The sequence below is a fragment of the Felis catus genome, chromosome A1, assembly GCF_018350175.1.
Source record: "Felis catus isolate Fca126 chromosome A1, F.catus_Fca126_mat1.0, whole genome shotgun sequence".
NCBI classification, from domain to species: domain Eukaryota; kingdom Metazoa; phylum Chordata; class Mammalia; order Carnivora; family Felidae; genus Felis; species Felis catus.
Genome location: NC_058368.1, coordinates 108270171 through 108291923, shown reverse-complemented (window position 1 = coordinate 108291923; position 21753 = coordinate 108270171). Strand labels below are relative to the sequence as shown.

The following is a 21753-nucleotide window of genomic DNA, read 5'->3' as shown; positions in this document are numbered from 1 at the left end:
GGTGTTTTTCTCTGCACGGTATTTTCTTTTGTGCCATCAACTGTATTGGTAATGAAGTATTTCTTAAAACAAGCCATTAAAGAAGTAAAAGCTGCTGGTGCTGGGCTCTTAGCTTGGCTTTGCATATATTTAGAGCTGTCCTCTTTTTGACAGCTGCTCTGAGAATGTTGTTGAACATGTCACATCCACTACCTTCTTAAAATCATTTGGTTACTGGAAATTAAAAGAGTAATTCACTAATGTTGTTGGATTTTCTTCCCAACCATTCTTCAAGTTTTGAAGTTTCTGTGTGTACAAGTAGTGACAACCATGTCACAGATTCTGCCTGACCAGCAGCAATCAAAAGTTGCTTTCAAATGTAAGACACATCTTAATTCAAAGATATTAAAATTGTGAAAGAAAAAAATACTGTGACACTTTTACAACTTTTGTTTTGCTTAATTTACAATGAACACATTAGGGTTTTATTGTCGGTTTTAAATAGTATGTGAGCACTGCAGAACAAATTGTTCTTTATGATCTGTGTATTTAGAATATTTTAGGGTAAATATGAGGCTCGTTTAGATAACCTTTAGATAACTTTATTATTTTGGAGTGAGAACTGCATTTAGAATAAAAATCATTTAAGAACTTCGTGTTTCTAGCCTCATTAGAAAGGACAAATAGCATTGCTTTTCCTGTTTTCCATTGGTTCCAGATGTGGCCATTATAGAATGAGGTTTGCCACAAAGAGGTTGGGTGAAGCTATAGTTTGTTTGAACTGTGGTTATTTCTACCCAGCTTGCAATTCATCGCAGAGGCATTGCAAAGAAAGTTCCCAAGTCCCAGATCCTCAGTCCAGAACCACATATTGCCTAACCATTCCAAGTGTGAGTGGGAGATTGAGCTTTCTCTTGTACTTCTGGTCTCTGACTCTACGGAATTGAGTATAAATGCCTATTTTTCTTTTTGGTTGTTCTCTTTGAATTTGGCCAAAACACTTAGTGGTAAAATTGGTTAGCTTTCTAAGAGTGGCCTGCTGTAGATAGGAATGGTGATGGCTGTGGCATGTCCAAAGAAGCAGCACAGATAAGCAAAGCTCCTGTAGAAACTCCCTTGCTCAAGAATCCTGGTATAGAGATCTGGCTAAGGATGGACTTGTTCTGACTCAGACTCTTGCCATATTTTCAGAGTTTGGATGGCCTCCTGGGCTGCTGTTTACTTGTCCCAGCTGTGCCATGGATTGCATAGGCACAAACACAGATTTCATGGAATTTGTTGCTGGGGCATGGGGTTGGAGGGAGGAGGAAAAAATATTATCTTACTCTTTTGAATTCTGCACTTTGCCGAATCTTAAAACTTAGAACATAGCCATGTGTGCCATATTACTTTGCATTAATGCTCTTCATCTTTTAACTCATTTGCATCAGCATGCAGTAGCATTAACAGAACAAAATTCTTTTAATCTTCAATCTGCCATGTGTAGTTCTCATCTTTACTGTCCCTCATTGTGATATCCATCATCCTACAGGTCATTGAGTCAAGGCAGCACAAACTCTAACATGCTAGATGTTCAAGGAGGTGCTCACAAGAAAAGGGCACGCCGCAGCTCTCTGCTCAACGCCAAGAAGCTATACGAGGATGCCCAAATGGCAAGAAAAGTGAAGCAGTATCTTTCCAGTCTGGATGTAGACACAGATGAGGAAAAGTTTCAGATGATGTCATTGCAGTGGGAGCCTGCCTATGGTACCTGTAAGTACAAGTTTTCACTTAATGTGATGTTAAATAGTACAACAAAATAGACATTATATCTTTACAGTTAAGCTTAAGTCCAGTGAAAATTAACTTTCTCTCAAAAAGGTTTCTGACATCCCAAGCGTCAAATGATCTCTTATCTGGATACTGAATTCCATCCGTTCCTAATTGCCATGTGTAGGAAACTGAGGGTTGAAGAATTCTTTAAAAAGCATTAGAGGGGAGGCTGGGTGGCTCAGTCAGTTAAGCATCTGACTTCAGCTGAGGTCATGATCTCATCATAGTTTGTGAGTTCAAGCCCTGCGTCGGGCTCTGCCCTAACAGCTTGGAGCCTGGAGCCTGCTTCAGATTCTGTCTCCCTTTCTGTCTGCCCCTTCCCTACTTGTGTTCTCTCTTTCTCTCTCAAAAATAAATAAATAAACATTTTTAAAAAATTATTAGAAAGTTGGGGCCCCTAGGTAGCTTGTTTGGTTGAATGTCCAACTTTGGATCCTCTGTCTTCTCTCTGCCCGTCCCCTTCTTGCTCATGCATGCGCTCGCGCACGTGCGCGCGCGCGCGCACACACACACACACACACACACACACTCTCTGCCTCTCACAGAAATAAATAAACGTTTAAAAAAATCATTAGAAAGTCTTCTTATAAAAACTGGAACATTATAGAGGAGCCCTTCAGTTTGAGGACATTTTTATCTTCATCCCTAAATACAGAGTGAAACTAAGTGAACTTTTATCTTCGTTAAATTTCATAGATATTTGCCAACTAGGAAATGGAAGAAATTTAATTGAAAGCCTTATAAACAATAGGTGTTAGTAAGGTGAACTAAGAAAATAGAGGCACATTCTCATATTGTTAAAATACTGGAATTATGTGGGGGAAAAAGGAGAGCCTATTCTCAAAATTTTTTAATTACACATAGGCTTCCCCCACCATTTGTAAGTAGAACATTCCCATGAAACATTTTGTAGGCCAAAATGACATAAAGGGAAGAAGCAGTTACCATTAATTTCTATGGAAAAAAATTTGAGTGTTCCCAGATCCAAAAAAATAACCTCTGTTAGGCTTTTCTGATACTTTAGGACACGTCTTACTAACAGATACACAGAATAAATCTAGATAGAGCACACAGGCTCACAGACACAATTTAAAGTTATGGCAGTTTAGGGGCGCCTGGGTGGCTCAGTTGGTTAGGCGTCCGACTTCAGCTTTGGTCATGATCTCACAGTTGGTAAGTTCAAGCCCTGCGTCACGCTCTGTGCTGACAGCTCAGAGCCTGGAGCCTGCTTCAGATTCTGTGTCTCCCTCTCTCTCTGACCCTCCCCCACTCAAACTGTCTCTGTCTGTCTCTCTCTCTCAAGAATAAATAAACATTAAAAAAATTTTTTTTTAAGGTAGCAGTTTGATACTGAGGTGCTGAGTGTAGTTTCTGGGAAAGTAGCTTGTTGGTTCTCTTCTCACTGCTTCTTACATTGCCTCTGTAAGCAAGAATCCTCTTTGAATTTATTTGGGCTATTTGGGCTAATTTCTAATGTAGGTATTTCGTAAAAGCAAAATGGAGTAATACAACTTGTGAAAGCCAAGAATACCCATATGAACAACATAGGGTATATGTGTCTGGGTCAAGGAAATCATGAGTTGTAAAAGCAGAAATCAAAAATGGTAAATTACACTATATTGTAACAATCAAAAAAGATTAAGTTGTAAGTGGCTGTTATTTTACACAGTGGATGTTATTTTACACATATATATGATTAAATGTTATGCCAATAAAAATTCCAATAGGATACTTAGAACTTGATAAACTTCTGATAGAATAAAATTGGAGAAGGAAACTGGTATGATCCGGTTTTCATGTTGGAAGAGGCACTCTGCTGTTCTGTTGAGAGTGGCTTGAAGTCATAGACTAGAATTGATCCAATCAGGGAAGTATTTCAGTAGTGTAGATGAGAGGATGTAAACTTGGCTGTCACTGTTATGGTGGAAAGGGGACCATTTAAGTTAATGGGTTCAGAATGTATGGAGGAAGCAACTTAATTCTACAGACATTTTAGAAGTCATGTTTTATAATACATGAAATTATTTTTAGGAAGATTAATCTGTTGTATTTTTTCTGTTAAAAATAGGTTTTAATGCAGTCATTATTGTCACTAGTGATAACCTTGCCTAAAAAAGTACACAGTTACATAATTCTTACTCTGTTCTATTAGTGACTAAGAATTTCAATGAGAAAAGATCGGCCAAGTCATCAGAAATGTCTCCAGTGCCTATGAGATCAGCGGGCCAAACAGCTAAAGCACATTTGCATCAGCCTCACAGAGTGAGCCAGGCACTCCAAGTGCCAGCTGTTAATTTGCACCCCATCAGGAAGAAGGGACAAGCAAAAGACCCCGCCACATTATGTGAGTATTCACAATTATTGCATTGATTTAATTAAAATTTCCAGGGGAGTTAGAATGAAAAATAATTACAAATATAAATGCTCAGAAGATCAGCTAGTATAGTTCATATAATTGTCATTCATGAATTGAAAGATGTTTGTTTGCCTCTAGGTATTTGATAACAGCATAAATATCTTAAATGCTGATAATTGGAATTCCTGTAGTCCTAGCAACAGAAAACTTAGAGCAATATGCCTAGGTACCAAGCGTTTGCTGCTTTCAGAGGTGCATTTGAACACTTACCTAACGCACCTGCAACTTATGAGAATGAGGTTGCTTATTCTAAAAATGTATATTGTTTTTACATTCATGATCACTTCTCAAAAATCTAGTGAGGAGACAAGAAAAGATTGTAAAGTTTATAAAGTATAGACCATGCTTTATCCCTCCTCTGCTAGGCCATGTAGAAAAGAAGCTACATTTAGTTTGGTTCCTAACATTAGCGTTTAACCCATGCATTACACATTTAGGACATATTTAGTAGAACTTTGTGAATTTTATTTGATTTTGTTTTGAGATCCAAAGTTGAATAAGAAGTGCCCCCCACTCCTTGCCTTTGCCAGGTTTCCATTTTGGTACTATAGACCCACAAACCAGTAACAAATATAATATGTTTGCTTTTATGCCTAGAGTATGTTCAGAGCATATAAAAAAACAAAAAATGGGAAGTTTCTGGAGCACACAGAGCTAAGTATAAAGTGGAACTTCAGAGCAGGCTTTGTGGAGATAACACCTAAGCAGAGTTTTAAGGCTTGATCAAGAGGGAGGTAATGAGGCAAAGACTGCAGAGAAATTGCTTCAAGCAAAGAAAAAGCATGGTATCTGCAAGGAGCTACTGGCAGTTTGCTGCCTCTGAGTGTAGAGCTGCAGAAAGAGTGCTGAGAGACAATAATAATTAAAGCTACCACCTACAGAGTACCGCCTGAGTGCCAGACACAGTTCTGAGTGCTTTATGCTTTACTAAGTTCATTACGTTCATTTAATCTTCATAATAACCCTATAAGATAGGCAATACTCTTGTTTTAGAGAGTAAACAAAGAAGGTCTCAGTAACTTACACACTGCCAGTGTGTGATGGAGGTGGGAGTTGATTGCAGGCTAACTGGCTTTAAAGTCCTTTTTTTCAACCATCATATTAAACAGCCTCCCAGGATGACAAGAAGTGAAGTCCTAGGCATGCTGAAATTTTAATATGGCATGTCAAAGGACAGTTGTCCGTGGGTAGCTGTTGCAGACATTTGAGCAGGGGAAGGTTATGGTCCACTTTATATTTGGAGAAGAACTAGAGTAGGGAGGGCAGTGAGACTGCAGATAGACAGTCCAAAAGGAGGGCTGATAAAACAATTCACTGGACGTTGCTCAGAGCCCAAGCTAGTTTGATGGTTGGGGAGATGAGGAAATAATTGGGTACAAAATTGATGAAATCAGTCAATATGCTAGTCAAGTGAGAAATAGGAGAGGTGTAGGTCTGGCTTCTTACTCGGATGTCATCACCCAAGAGGCAGTATTAACTCTAAGTAGCCCTCTTTTTGCTTGTTGTAATATGGCTGTTATTTATGTGATAAATGTATTCATATTAAAAAAGCACTTAATTAAGAGTAGTGTGAGTATACCGTGATTTAAATTTTAAATTTCTGCATTGTTAAAAAGGGCCGCTTGTTACTATGACAAATGCCCATCAAAGTTGGGCTTACTTTACTGATTACAATAGTGTCGATAGCTCTTTGACTTTTCTTAGAGAAGATCTATAATAAAAAAATGTCAGTATCGTGGGGCGCCTGGATGGCGCAGTTGGTTAAGCGTCCGACTTCAGCCAGGTCACGATCTCGCGGTCCGTGAGTTCGAGCCCCACGTCGGGCTTTGGGCTGATGGCTCAGAGCCTGGAGCCTGTTTCCGATTCTGTGTCTCCCTCTCTCTGCCCCTCCCCCGTTCATGCTCTGTCTCTCTCTGTCCCAAAAATAAATAAACGTTGAAAAAAAAAAATTAAAAAAAAAAAATGTCAGTATCGTGAAACCATTGCTAAGTTTGACCTATGCTAAACAGGAACGTCTGTTCAACAAGAGTAAAGATAGAACTTTGCAGCATGTTTCCAGTGGGCTCCATACTATTTTTCTATAAATTCATGATTCTTTCTGTTGTCTACTTTTCTCCTATAGTGTGAATTTAGTCCTATTGAAAAGGGCTGGACTGGCAGCCCGGCAGCCTCTTCCATATGCCCACAGGTAGTGACAAGTGACAGTGCCAGCATCCCTACACTGCCCTGGCCACGTGCCTCACCCTGACTTGGAGAGGCCACCTCTAGAGGGGAGAGAAGAGTTGGAATCCATACCTTCCCTATTAAGACTTCTGACAAATGTGTTAATTGTGGGGGCTGGGACACTATACTCAAACCATTAAATCGGTTTCCCTTACGCCACAAAACAGACAACAAAGAACTGTTATAATGTGGTTTGTGCTGACTAGCTGAATTGGAACCAGTAACCTAGAGGTGAGAATCTCTGTATGCTATTACCCAGTCATTTAGTCCCTGTTTGTCATTTACACATTTCAGGTGACTACACTAGCCATTGTGCATCATGGCTTTAGTTACGTAGCGTATTAGGCACCTTACAGATATTTTCATTGTGAAGTGATGCTTACTTGCTTCTTGGGTTTTATTTTCAGGTACAAATTTACCTCAGAAAGTTTTAGGGACAACTGAAGAAATAATTGGTAAGAAACATCCAGAAGATACGATCTCTGTGGCATCATCCTTACATTCTAGTCCTCCTGCATCTCCTCAAGGCTCTCCTCGCAAAGGTAAGACGTAACAGTTTAAGCTAGTTGTTCTTACACCAAGCAACGCTTTGTGACACATAATTTGCTTTTTCCATCTCTAGTGATAATAGAAAGTGAAGAAACACGTACCTCCTGATACTTTTTGAACTTTCATGTTTTAGTTTGAATTATTCAGATGCTCTCCAGGTGTTGTGCCTTATATATGCTAGGACTTCTGTATTCAGAGTGGACATGCATAGATAAGAATGAAGGCAGAAGTCACAGTCACTTCATTCTTTGCAGATTCTTGGTGGTGGTATTCAAATTTCCAATTTTTTAAACATTTCTGTGGAGTATTTTAAAATACGAATTTCTACAATAAATTGGTTTTAACCACCTACAAAATTCGGGGGAAAAAAGCATATTTAGGTTGATATGTTCCTTTTTTTAGTAATGGAATATTATTACCTTTTTAGTAATCAGGATTTAAAATAACTTATAGCCCTGTGGATTTTACATCACACTTAAAGAGAACCTCTTGATGTAAAATGCCTGAAATCGGTCTTGTTCATTGACCTACATTTTCGTAATTCACAGTGAAGCTTTTTTTGTCTTGAGTAGACTGGGTAGTGTGTATGCAAATGCAATTTCACGTTAGCTGCACGTGTAGTATTTTAAATGGTGTGTGTATTTCTTGCACTGGATGGTTAAAAAGTCTCCTTAGTTCTGGCATCATCTTCCTGGATGTAAAAGAATCACATGTTTAAATAATCACAGTACAAGAGGGCACATGGGGTTGGCGAAGAAAACCTTATGAATTCTAGCAGGAATGAAAAGCTTCCAGAGCTTTCCCCCGCTCCCATGTTCTAAGTTTGATCCCACTTTTGCGAGCTCTTTTTTTATTATTTGCCATATTTGTGGCAGTGATATGGTAAGTGATGTCAGACCAGAGCTTGAATTCTAACTCTGTTCCCCACTACAGCTGCATTACTAAGCCCAGGTAATTTATAAGCTGAACAAAGACCAGCTATTTTAGGGACCTTATACAAGGGTTAAACGAAATAGTATTTATAAAGCCTGATAGACGATAAGTGTTTAGTAAATTGAAGTGTGTCCTCTTTGTCCCTTCTGCCATCCCAGGGTAACTTAGCTTCATTCTAACGTTTCCTGTTCTCCTTCACATAGCTGAGAGAAGCTGGAATTTTCATTCAGATTTTACTCAGAAAAGATTAGTAAAAATTAAACAGGATGTATAAACAATATATATTAACAGGTATGTTTTTAAAACACAGGTCTCTGATCTTGTGGTATGTAGCTCACATGTGATTTTGTGAAGTACAGTCTGTTTCATCCTCTTACTGTGTGCCTGGTGCCCTCCGAGGTGCTCCTTACCACATCCATTCACACAGATGGTCCTAATGAACAGTGGCTGTGTGTTCTTAATCCTCTTTCAGGCACATCTTTATACCCTCCGCCCCTTGGGGAGACTAATCGGAAGTCCCATCATAGACAGTTCTCTAACTAGGAAACTAGCTGATTGGATTTGGTGTTCTTGCCTGAACGTTACTTGTGAGAACAAGAATTTCCCCATTGCTCTCATTCTCAACAGAAAATCTACTCTCACCACTAGAATAGAGAGTCTTTGCCACAGTGTCTTTCAGTATGTGGCCAGCAATTGACCTGGACATTCATAGCTTTGGGAGCCTATCATAGGCATGTTGAGAATCTTTGGAAACCTGAGGAGTTTATTATCTTTAAAACTGTTACTAATTGTTTGTACAGTATGCTTTACCAAAACCCCAACCAGTTATTGGATTTCTTTTTGTTTCCATAGACATGGTCTTGCCAGTAGTCTGTAACTGAACAAAAATGTTATTAAACTAAGAGTACAATAGTAGGATCTGTTTCTGGTTCTTGCTAAACTTTGGAATTAGTGTTCTGTTTTTTAACATTCAAGGAAATAAGCCTAGATTCCTATTTTTTATAAGGGGAATTTATATAAGTAAGAACTTCTAAAAAATGACATCAGGCAGTCTTAACCTCCATCTTCCTCAGTACATAAGGAGGGCAACCTTTCCACCTTGGAGATGAAACAGGATCAGAAATGGTGCTTTATAAATACTTATATTGTACTTAGTATTTATATGTCCTGTCTGGCTTTTTACCAAGCTTTTTCTTAGTAGAATCTGCCTGAAAATTATAGACATAGTTGCTTTTGAGAAATAATTCTGGTTACCTGATACTCTTGTCATATTTTTCCTTATGATTTTACCACCCTGGCTTACTTTCAACAATATTTTATTACCAGCTTGTTCTGATTAAGGTAATTTTTCTCCCATGTTCTGTTTTGCAATGACTGAAGTATTTATGGTATATTGTAGACTTCTGTCCTTTAAGAAATACATTACTAGATTTCAGTTTTTCCAGTATTGTTAAAATGTTTGAATTTTTTTAATAACAAAATACTCTGTAATAGAAACCAAGCTAATTGTGATTAATTGGAAAGAATTAATTGACCGTGACAGGGTTTTTGCATCTCTCCCTCCAGTTGGCAGTATCCTATCTGATCTCAGCATCCTGCTGCGCCTCTCAGGGTCTTCCTCATCCCCTCCCCGTGAGTCCAGCACCAAGATCAGTGGCCAGAGCTGCCCCGGCATAGGCGGGGTTTACTTGCAAAAGAAAATCCTTCAGATTACCAGGAGCACAGCCAAAAGGACAGACAGGACCGAGAAGGCCACTGAGGAGGATAGAGACAGGACAAGTTGTGAGAACACAGCCAGAAAAAGAGTGACGTCCCCGTTTAGAAGATTTAGGGAAAGAACTCTTTCAAGGGAGAGACTAGCCAACAGCAAAAAAGAGGACGCAGATCACAATCAAGCTACAGAAAGCTGTGAGAAAGTGAAGGATGTTGGAAGCAACATCAAAGATGAGAAAGGGAAAGACATCTTCAGTTCAAATAGCCGAGGCAACAGTAACACTTTAAACTGCTTCTATACGCGATTCAAGTCTAAAAGGAGAAAGACAATCTGATGGAGTTCCTTACTTAATTTTAGTGTGGAATTTGTTTTCATTTATTAATGTAAATGTAGCTTAAGTTATTTATTGAACAAATTTTAGTCAGAAAACTTAGTGTATAATATGATTGATATAGGCATTTTATGATTAGTGTTAAAGGTACTCTAGCAACAAAGTCATATTTATATAAAGTGCCTTATTTGTACATGTTATTTTCCTAATGTTAGTAAAATTTATACTCTTGTTTTCTGTAGTTGGCTTTATTTCCTACTGTGAATGAAATAAGTAGAGGTACTTTTTAAAAATCAGTATTTACTTTCTCTTGAGAACACCCAGGAATGATCATATCACCACCTGTACCTCAGAATTCTATTGTTCTTATTACTGCAACTACTTTACCTGCTAAGGGAAAAAGAAGGCAAGAAGCTGCATCTTGTCCACACTTTTAATTTTATCCGTTTTTCATATAAATCTCTGGCCCAGAGGAGGAAGAGGAGATAGTCTAAAACAGCAAGTGAAAATCATGTGGAAATTTGTTAAAAATGTAGTTACTGTGTCTACCACAAACCTCATAAATACTGAATTGCCAGAAATAAGCCCAAGAATATATATATTAATAACCCTTCAGGTGATTCTTAGAGCTGATTATATTTGAGAAATACTGATCTAACAGATACAGGGATGTAATTACTCTTAAAACAGTAAAGCAGGTCTATCCCCTAGGATAAAAGAGCAATGATTTTTTCTTTTGAGGAAGAATTTATATATGTTTATATTTATATATTTTTAAATTTACTACATCCGTTTTCATGGTACGCTTGAAAATTACCAGTCAATTCATAAAGGGCACTGAGAAAGTAGTGGTGAGTGGTCACAGGTCAAAAGACTGACTTATCTCAACTTGTCCTGTGCCTGGTCCCATAAGGCAAATATAAATCAGCCATATTCTTGGTCTTAATTTTTCTTTTTGAAATAATTAGTGGAACTACTCATTATGGTTATTGTTCAACAGATTTTTTCTTTAGTGACTTGAGTTATATGTGAATATAAAACCTGTAGTTTTTCTTAATGAGATTTCTAGGGATTGTCCTGAAAGTCATGTATCTCTTGAACCTCATTTGTCCAGTGAACAGGAAAATAATTGTTTGCTTCGTTGAGACCTACTGGCATTTTCTTTTCTTTCTAAATAAAAGAGGTTTTGTTTACTTTTCTAACAGTTATCAAAACAGACATAATGTACATTTAACTGTCATGCTGCAGATTTATTTTTGGATGCTTCCATCTCATTCCATCTCTACCCCTTTATTCCAGAAAATGCAAAAGAAAATGTCTCTTGCTATATCTGCTGTGCAGTAAGTCAGAGAACAATTTAAAACAGGCAGATGCTGTTTTTTTCAGAACACATTTTTATAAATTTGTCAGTTTTGCTGTTTAATACAATATTCTTCAAAGTTGGTGAAGAAAAAGGAAACCAGGTATAAGATTAAATTCGTATTTACTAAAAAATATGAAAATAATTGCTTTCAACTTGGGGCAAGACTCCTTAGGTATTATTCAGTATATCTAGGGTAAGTATGTGTGGTTGGAGAAAGCAGAAAAGAATTCTTTCTCTTGAGTCTTGATTCCCCTCCCCCACTCCTACCTCAAGGTGATATTCTAGACATTCAGATCAGGCCATAAAATATTTATGTTCATTAAAAAAGGAGACACAGGATTAAAAAGAAGTTGAGAAATTCAAGATGTCTGCTTTTTACTATTTTGAAATACATGTAATTTCTCCTTGTTTTATTAAATGCTTACAACTATGTGAGAACGTGGGGCAGGTACATATTTGGACTAGTTTCCTCAGTAGTCCTGATTTTGACTTCCAATTTCTTGAGTTTGGAGGTGGGTTGGTACAGTATAGATAGGTAGGTGAGTGAATATGGAGGGAAGGTGTGTAGGAGATTGGCATCATTACAGCCACATAGATGGAAACTGAGATTGCTACTCACTGTCTTTTGCTGTTTTTATGCTTTTCTTTGTCTTCTCCCTGACCACATACCCCTACCTATTTCTTTGTTTTGTAGTTTGATCACTTGTTTTTTCTCATTTAGGTTGTACACTTATGCCATCAACTAAATCTGACAACTTGTCTGACTCCAGCCATAGCGAAATTTCTTCACGATCCAGCATCGTGAGCAATTGTTCTGTTGACTCCATGTCTACAGCTCTACAGGATGAACGGTGTTCTTCACATGCTATGGCGGTCCCTGAATCCACTGGACCATTGGAAAAAACAGAACACTCCTCAGGGATAGGAGACCATAGTCAGCTGGGCCCTGGGTAAAACATACTTGCCTGTGTTCATATCACAAAACCCAAGCTGAGTGGCCACTGCAAGCAGTGCTCCCCAACTTGGCCTTAGATACCCCCTATCCCCTGGGGTGGTTGCAGGGGGATCCCTAAAATGAGGGCCAAGCATGGATTGTCTGTATTTCATTTGCAAATGAGTACTATTTTATGTATGGGTGCTCATTTTTGAAGTGTTAGTGAATTCAAGTAACTTTCTGTCAAGTATATTTTTATTTAATAAGAACTCACAGAAGCTGCTGTTGACAACAGGGGAGGTGGTTGTTGCACTGTGGCTGTTAAGTTAGAGAATGCTCAAAAAGATTGTATAATGGGAAGTATACTCAGTACTGTACACAGTATAGACATGTTGAGGGAGTAGGGCCAGTCCTTGATCTGAAAGTATGATTTGGAGAGTAAGAATTAAACCAGCTTGTGGAACTCCAAAGCTTTTTTTTTTTTTTTAAGTTAACTGTAAATTTAAATTTACAATCACATAAAATGGAAATCTTTGAGAAAACATTGAGAAAGTTGATTCTAAGCCGATAAATAATGTTAAATTTGGTATTCCTTAATATGAAAAACTGAAGATATAGTAAAGTATTAGCATATTTATAAAAGTTTTTAAAGTATGATTCTCTAGACCAGGGTTCAGCCGACCTTTCTATAAAAGTCAAAATAGTAAATAATGTCAGCAGGCTATCATTTTGCTCCAGACCATACAGAAACATCTGTTGGCCAGATTTGACCCTGGAGCCTTTATTTGGGCCACCCCTGCTATAAATACTAGAATTCATTTAATAGTTGTTAGTTAGTCGGGGAAGTTACTCTTTACTTGGCATTGTAGTAGGCTGATCTCAGAATTAAATTGGAAAACCAAACATGGTTCCTATAGTTGAGAATTCTTTATTCTGTATCCATGTAGAGAATGTAGCATTATATTGACCAAGAATGAAAATGTATACTTAATTGTATTCGTTTCAAACCTCATTTTTCATTTTCACTTAAAATCAATTCAAGAAAAATTCTTAGGTAACCTTGCTAAGTATTTGAGTTTCTTCCATGTATGTTTCTAGCTAAATACTAACATTAATGGGAATAGAGATTAAGTGATGATTAATTACAGTGTCTTTTTTTCTTTCAAAAGATTATTTTGGTATTGAACATTGATGATCCATGTTCTGTAGTCTCTTGTAGGCAGTAGTACTTGGATTGGACAGGAGGTTTTTCCAGGAAGCCAGTAAATCACTTTTAATTGTGTATCCTTCACTTTTTTTTTTTTTTTTTAAAGGTGGACACTGTCAAAGCCATCTCTAGTCAAGAGTTTAGCTGTGTCATCTTCTATGAGTAATGAAGAGATTTCTCATGAACATATCATTTTAGAAGCAGCCGATAGTGGTCGTGGAAGCTGGACTTCCTGTTCAAGCAGCTCCCATGACAACTTCCAAAGCCTTCCAAACCCAAAAGGCTGGGATTTTTTGAACTCTTACCGACAGACCCATTTGGATGGCCCCATTGTTGAAGTTGAACCCCCTGACTGTGAGCCCTATTCCTGTCCTAAAGGCTGCTCCCGAACTTGTGGTCAATGTAAAGGAAGCCTAGAGACTAATCAGATGAGACAGAGTTGGGCCTCCTCCAGTTCTCTGTCTGACACATATGAACCAAACTATGGGACAGTTAAAAGGAGAGTGTTGGAGAGCACCCCACTTGAGTCCTCTGAAGGCTTGGACCCCAAGGATGGCACTGACCCAGTTTATAAAACTGTTACTTCAAGTACAGAAAAGGGCTTGATTGGTAAGTTGTGTGTTCTTTGTCATATCTGTGGCATTGAGAGATTAAGTGGCAAAAAATCGCATTGGGATATGTTGGCCCAGAATTTTACACTTGGCAAATATTCCATCTCTCTCTCCGACCTCTCTTCCTGCCCTCTACAAACAAGTTATTTTCAGAAAGTTCATGCTTTCTTAAGGGTTTGGGGGCATGTGCTCAAGCCTATTAAAATGAAAAGACTGTTATGAAGGTGCTTAATTAAGGTGACAGTTTTGTTTTGTTTTTCAGGTCTCTTTGGTTTCATTAAGGAAAGATTTTATTGTTATGCAGTAGTAATGAAGGGATTGTTCTCTCTCCACCTCATAGTTTGGGCCACAAATGTTTTCTACAAATGGTAGAAACTTTGGTACTATTTTTAGATAGCAGAAGTGAGGGTAATTGTGTTTAAAAAGTCCAAATTTTCACCATACCCTTCTAGCACACAGCGTGGGTGCCCCAACTCCTGTTGTGGGCTCCATTCTGACCACACGCAGCTCTCTTGGTGTATGTATCCTTATAGTATTTTGCCCTCAAATATATTTTTTTCATTTATTCCTTGAATTATGTAAATATTAGGATATAGTAGCCCCTGCTTTTCTATTTATATGGAATGACTATATTATGAATCAACTCTGTAACATATTCCTGAAGTCAGTTTAAATTTCTAAGAATGTGAAAGATGTGCTGATTTTTATAGCACATTTGTAGTACATTTTTTTTTACCTGTCAAATTGCATTATGGATTGGGATTTTTAGCTCATTCATTTTTTTCCAAGGATTTTTTGTTAAATCTTTCTAGGTAACCACTATATGGATATATAAGCATGCGTGTGCAAGGATATACAATTAATCTCTTGTCCTTTTAGGCAACTAGATTTTTAAGAATCTTTTATTTCATTTCCAGATGACTCTGGGCAAATTCCTTAAATTCTTCATTCTTGTCTTAATGGTCTTGACAACTTGTGCTCTGCCCTGTCCCTGCCACATCCTCTCAGCTAGGAATGGAAATCCTTTAGGACCTTGATACTATATGCAGATTTTGCTGGTACATTTGTAGAAATTTCAGTATGGGAGAACTTGATCCTCTAAAAGGAGAGTTAATATTAGAATTATTAATGGTCCTTTTTAATTTATTCTGCTTATATATAGGTAATGCTTGTGTTTAAAAGTTACTTACATCATCAGGATATTCAGATCCACCTGTCCCTTAGATCCTGCGAATCGCTCTTAATTTCATGGAACTTCCTTTTTTCTTTAACCCATTTCTGATGCTTTTTGAAATTTTGCCTTACTCCCAACATTTGCAAACTTAGGGAAAAGGATTTTAGGTCACAATTTTTCTAAAGTCACAGTTATTTTTTCAAAAATGTTTTAACAATTATTCATTTTTGAGAGATGGAGAGAGGCAGAGCATGACTGGGGGAGGGGCGGAGAGAGAGAGAGACAGAGAGGGAGACACAGAATCTCAAGCAGGCTCCAGGCTCTGAACTGTCAGCACAGAGCCCCATGCAGGGGCTTGTGAACTCATCAACCATGAGATCATGACCTGAGCCGAAGTTGGACACTTAACTGACTGAGCCACCCAGGCACCCCAATCACAGTTATTTTTAATGTCCACTAAAAACCACGGAAACTTAAGATGAATTGCCTAAAATGATAGCTGTTTTTTTTCTTTTTCACTTAGTCACAGATCAGAAGTTGGAAGAAAGGTTCTTGAAGGAATTAGGAGCTCTATTTCCCAGAACGTTAATGTTGTTCATATGCCAGGACTGATAGTCCACCTGGGAGGCCATGAAACAGTGGTTTGTGTCTCAGGGACAGGGTAGAAGAGACCTGAAATAGAGGGCCCAGACGTCCTTCCTGTGAAAATCCTCTCAGTCAGCAGAGCATAGATGTTCAGGGTAAACTCTTCAATGCTTCTGACTCCATCGTCCTCAGACCTGGAGTCGTCGAGGAGCCAGGCAGACATCTCTGTGGTGCAAGGGCCCCCCTGCAGAGGGGGGCCTGTCATGGCATCATTGTTTTCAGTTCTCTGTCACTCTGTTTATTTATGTTTATAAGACCTCATGTGATTTATGTGTTTGAAAAAACAGGTTTAATACTAAGGTTTAAAATAGTATGTTTTTATAATCTGTCATTGTATTCAAATATATTTATTTAGTTTGGTTTTGGTTTCTGTTTTGTCAGTGTAATAAGTTTCAGTATGGTTTTTTTCATTTCTTACATTTTTCATTAACATTTCCATTGCTTATTTTTCATGCCAGTGTACTGTGTCACCTCACCCAAGAAGGAGGATAGGTATAGGGAGCCACCTCCCACTCCTCCAGGATACATGGGCATTTCTTTAGCGGACCTAAAGGAAGGACCCCACCTACACCTAAGACCTCCAGATTATAGTGTGGCAGTGCAGAGGTCAAAGATGATGCATAACAGCCTCTCTAGACTTCCACCAGCTTCTCTCGGTAGCAGCCCCGTGGCCTGTGTTCCATCGAAGATTGTAACTCAGCCTCAGAGGCATATTTTGCAACCATCCCATCCTAAACTAGCAGATGTGACTGACGCAGATAGCGAAACAGATGGTATGTTGACAAACTACCTTAATGGGTCTTAAATGAATTGCTGAATACATTAATTGGTCGTTACTATGTTATTTTACATAATCATTAAGGTTACATGTAAAATGCCTTACAAATCTCTGGTAAAAAAAGAAATTCCTAAATACAGGGGTGTATTTTTTTTTAATGGAGAGATCACGCTGCTTGTTTCTTTGCGCCCTGTACCTTTCTTCTGGCTCAAATAGGGTATTCTCATATTTGACAAATAGCAGCTCAATCTCAGAGGATAATTTCAAGAGGAGGCACTTGACATTAGTGGAGTTGTGTCTCCCATAAAAGCATGAAAACTTCAAAGTGCAAATATCAAAGTGCTGAGTTCCCTGAATTCATGCCGTTTCTCTTATGAGCAAAACTCTTGACTGACTGCAGCTGGGGTGATATTTGAAAAATGGTTCGCTTTATTAAAAATAAGTAAAATTGTATCCTTTTAAACAGTAGAGTAATGAAGTGATGAGAAAGCAGTTAGGAAATTGTAGTTTTTCAACCTTCAAGTGTGATCAACACTCATAAATGTCATTATAATAAAATCAGGGCCCTGATGGGATATTTGAGAGGATTTCTCGTTGAAATTGTCTAAACAGGTAACTACATTGTAAGTTGATTTTCATTAATATGCCTCATCTACCACTTTCCTCTGTTTTTACTGTTTGCAGAAAATGAACAGGTCTCAGCAGTCTAGACTTTGGAGCACCCGTTTGAAGTTTACTGAAAGTCGTCGGGGAAGGAGTGGGTAGAACCACGTCATGATTCTGCAGGCCATTGCCAACAAAAAGCTTGCTGCTGCTGCTAATCCAGAGGTTTCATTCCCCGTACCCTGAGCAATGAAATAGCCCTGAGTTATGCTTCCTTTTATTTAATCCTTGTAGATGCATAGTTTCTTCAGCTATGGATATTGTGCCTGGAAACCAGTCTTCACTTCACACACCAGACCTGCCTTGGGACCACAGTTACTAGAACAGATTCAAACTCAGAGTCCTCCCTGTGTATATCAGATTTTTCTTGAAGAAGTTATTTTTAAGAGAGTAGTGGTAGTATTTCCAAGCCATAGCTTGGGTTAATGGACAAATTGAAAATGTCTGCCAATACCAAGGATACTCTTGTGTATTTGAAAAGTAACTTATTATTTCAAGTTTTGTGGTTTTCTTTGTATTGGGGAGCTACCATTAGTGGATGTTTATGTTTTAGGCCGTAAAACTGTCTCTGGTCTGAACAAACTGAAGTCATCTTTACAGGATGATATGCTTAATGTATACAGAGATGAACTTGATCTGTTGCACCAGTGCAAGGTAGGGTCTCCGTTTGAGTGGGGAAGGAAGCCGTATTTGGTTGAGGTGTTAGGAGGGAAGATACTGCCATCTGCTGATTTGGAAGGCCAAATGAAGCTGCCACAGGGTTTCTTATCAGTCCTTTGGGAAAGGGAGGCTATAATTAGGTCGGTAGCCACCCTCATCTCTAAAGAATGAAGTTTTCCTTAAACATGTATACCAACCCTTTTTGAAGTGAATGTCGTGCTGCATCTGCCTAAAAGTATAAATCCAGTAAGTAGGGAATGGGTTCTAGAGAGTTCGGCAGAAACCCAAAACAAAAATTTTTAAATGCTCAAATAATGGAGTTCTTTTTTTAAGAAGGAAGTGCAATCATTGGTGTGTAATCATGGAGATGAATTAAGCTTTATGTAATGTTCTGCAACATCCCCTCCACTCAATCTCACAGCATGAGGCTGTGTTCATAAACCTTGCGGCCCCCAGCTGCCTGCAACACAGCTCATTAGTGTACCAAGGTATTAATTGGTTGAAAATTTTAGGGGGGGACAGAGGAGCTAGAATTATGGGAATGATTCTCTCTTGGCTCTCATTTTAAGCCCTTGAGAGGAAAGAGATCTATCTTTTAACAGTCTGTTGGGCATGGCGCTCCTTAACTGTTTAGTTAAAATTTCCGTGACTGTTTACTGGGCGACCTAGACCTTACACATTTTTACAAATTAAATACGGTGTTTTCTATATCTTAAGTTTAGATTTAATCATGTTTTAAAAATGTAAATGCAGGTGAGAGCTTAATTAACTTCTATGACTACCAAAAAAAGAAAAAAAAAAAAAAAAAAGCCAAAGCCATTCATGTGCACTACCCAGATCAACTTGGAGCCAAAATGGGTTTACTTCTGAGTACTAGTTGTCTATATGTGAATTTATAGGATTTAGCTGGTTTGTGATTTCCTTTTCAAGACTGTGTTTCCTCTTTTTTTCCTAGCTGTCTCTTCTCTCTCTCCTTCCCTGCACCCCCCCCCCACCCCAACCCTTGGTTTTTGTTGTTGTTGTTGTTGTTAAGTATAGGCTTCATGCCTTATGTGGAATTTGAACTGTTGACCCTGAGGTTAAGAGTCACATGCTCTACTGACTGAGCCAGTTAGGCACCTCTCCCACCCCAGTCCCCTTCGTTTTAAAATCATGAATCATTTCCAAGTGGTAAGTGGCAGTGGTCTATCTTTTCTGCCAAAATGATTGTCTCTCCATTTTAGGAAAAATAGCCTATCTGAAAACTTCCTTTGGGCCAAAAACAAAAAAAAACAAAACAAAAAAATGTCAATCTGAAACTTAAAGCCTTAAAAACCTGCCCACCACCCCACCCCACCAGGTATGTCAGAATGAGGCTAATTGGCTCTCTAGCTTTCTTGGTCTGTTGAAATGGAAAATGGCCTGGATCAAAAATCCTGGTTTAAAAGTCACACTGTAGTGATTTAACCTATAAATACTGGTCCTTTGATTACAAAAAATGTTCCTTCACTGATTTACGCAGTATTGTTTTCATGTCCAGAGCCAAACAAAGAAAATGAAAGATACTTTTGTTAGTCATTTTTTTTGTCAAGTTTGAGTATTTATTCTATTTTATATCCATTTCCCCAGAAAAAAATGTGCTGTTTGTAAAATATCTGTTCATTTGCAGGTGTTTGAAATCATATGGGAGCCTTACCTGTCTTTGTCCTTAATGGTGTCAATAATATCTTGCACAGAGAGTCAGAGGCTGTGCTTTGGGACTGCACCTTGTAGCTGACTTTGTCTGTCTGGCTCCAGCTGTGAGTGTTTGAGTCAGCCAATCACAGTGATCAGGAACTAAAGCCAAATGCTTTGTATGTGGTATGTGTGTATCTCCTAAGAACTCATGGAGTTTGGATTTTTACATTTTAATTTTAGGGAACACTTCTGCCTTCTCTTAGTTTGTTACATGACTAGAACAAGAGAAGCCTTAACCTGTATTTCCTCCAGTTCTCAATCCCCATTTGTTTTTGTTTTTGTTTTAAAATTTTAATGAGACTAGTGCCCTCATCCCACCTCAACTCTAAATCTGTCGGGACTTAATGAAGTAGTAAATCTTCAGTGCAAAGTTTCTACCAAATAAGTTTCAACAAAACAGTTTCTTCTTAATGAAAGATTTGAACAATGAATAAATCCAGTATATACTTCCATAAAAGTTTATCTTAAGTCGTAGATTCTTATTTCCTCCAAATGATTACTATGAATCTGATCTTTGGGGAGAAAAAGACTTAACTGTTTTTTCATGAGGGTGATAAGTCACACTGTCGTCATCTGTATAACCTCCTTGAGAATCTCCCAGGCCGGGAAATGAGGCAGTAATCATGAGGATTCCCAAGAACAAACCTAATTTTTATAAAGTGTTCTCTTCTCTATAAAAAGAAGGAGAGAAAGAGTTTCTTTGTATATTTAAAACAATTACTGTTATTCTGATACATTTTAAGTTTCTAAAAAATGTGATATTAAAGTAGATGTATCCCGTTAGCAGTACCTTAAAGGCCAGAAAAAAGGGATAAATCTTCAAAAAAGTGTCACAGTACATTTTCAAATTTAAACTTGAACTCCAGTTCATCTTCAGCTTTTGTTGTGCTTTTTTAAGGCTTCTTTATTTTTGATACACAGAATGCAGTTGTACTTGACCTTTTGAAATAGAAACATGTGAGCTTATCAGAAAAAGACAAAACAAAACTGCACAGTTGTAATCGAATGCAATTATACTGCACAATTCAGTGATTGTAAAGTATCCTGTAATGAGCAATGTTTGTCTCCTATTTTTTGATACCTCTTAAACTTATGTCTTTTAGAAAGACAGTGCCTCTGTATGCTTTTTGTATTTTTACTGAGTGTAAATATTTGTTATATTTTTGGTTAAGAGAATGTAAAAGTACTGTTTATTATTATCATATCTACTAATACATTGGTGGAATCAATAAAGAATCTACATTAACCTTCTCTGCACGTTATTACAAATGAATGGACACAGATAACTCAAGAGGGCCAGTCTGGGACCGGCATTGGTGTCACATCTCCAGATACTGGAATGATCCAATTATTGTTGACTTTGTAGTGTCTTATAAAATGCCCACCTGTTGTTTGGTTCTTACAAAGTGTGTTTGATTACGTATCAAGCAATAATGGTTGTTACTCCCATTAGGGCTTGTTTTTCTCTTATGACAGGAAAGTCTGTGGGCAGACTGTCCAGGGCTAATCAAGTGACTGCACACTGCTGTCAAGGACTCGGGGCCCTTGTCAGGACATTGATACCTCTTGACATCACCTCTGTTTTGTAGGAAGGGCTTAAGGGAAAAGGTGCAAATTTTATTAGCAAAATAGCAGCTTTTCCAGAAGCTCCACTAGGTATTTCTGCTTTTATCTCACTAGGCAGAAATGTGTCACATTATCGGTGGCTGCAAGGAAACTTGGGAAGTGAACTTTTTTTTTAAAGTATATTTATTTTTGAGAGAGAGGTGGTGGGGCTGGGGGGTGGAGATGGGGGAGAGAAGGAGAGAGAGAATAGCAGGCTCTGTGCTGTCAGCTTGGAGCCCGACACAGGATTCGATCCCACCAGCCACTGTGAGAGCATGACCTGAGTCGAGATCAAGAGTTGGACACTCAACCGACTGAGCCAGCCAGGCACCCTGGGACGTGAACTTTTTAGTTGAGCAATCCATGGTTCCAAATACAAGTGGGATTCCTTTCAATGAAGGAGGAAAGAATGCATGTTGAGTTGGCAGCTGGCTTGGCCC

The 21753-nt window shown here is 38.2% G+C and overlaps 1 protein-coding gene across 13 annotated transcripts in view; it reads left to right on the top strand.

Moving 5' to 3' along the window:
• RAPGEF6 (Rap guanine nucleotide exchange factor 6) overlaps nt 1-20959 on the top strand; it is a 191063-nt gene extending 170104 nt beyond the window's left edge. For 10 of the 13 annotated variants that reach the window (XM_003980740.6, XM_045058670.1, XM_045058673.1 and 7 more), the window contains 7 exons: nt 1511-1731; nt 3944-4135; nt 6838-6972; nt 12042-12270; nt 13568-14070; nt 16350-16664; nt 17354-20959. In XM_003980740.6, coding sequence (XP_003980789.2) covers nt 1511-1731; nt 3944-4135; nt 6838-6972; nt 12042-12270; nt 13568-14070; nt 16350-16664; nt 17354-17379 — 1621 coding nt within the window. In that variant the 3' untranslated portion in view covers nt 17380-20959. Of the gene's footprint in view, nt 1-1510; nt 1732-3943; nt 4136-6837; nt 6973-9478; nt 10191-12041; nt 12271-13567; nt 14071-16349; nt 16665-17353 lie in introns of those variants that run through there. The other 3 variants (XM_045058678.1, XM_011281970.4, XM_011281969.4) reach the window with 2 other exon arrangements.
• Nucleotides 20960-21753: the final 794 nt, after the last annotated feature.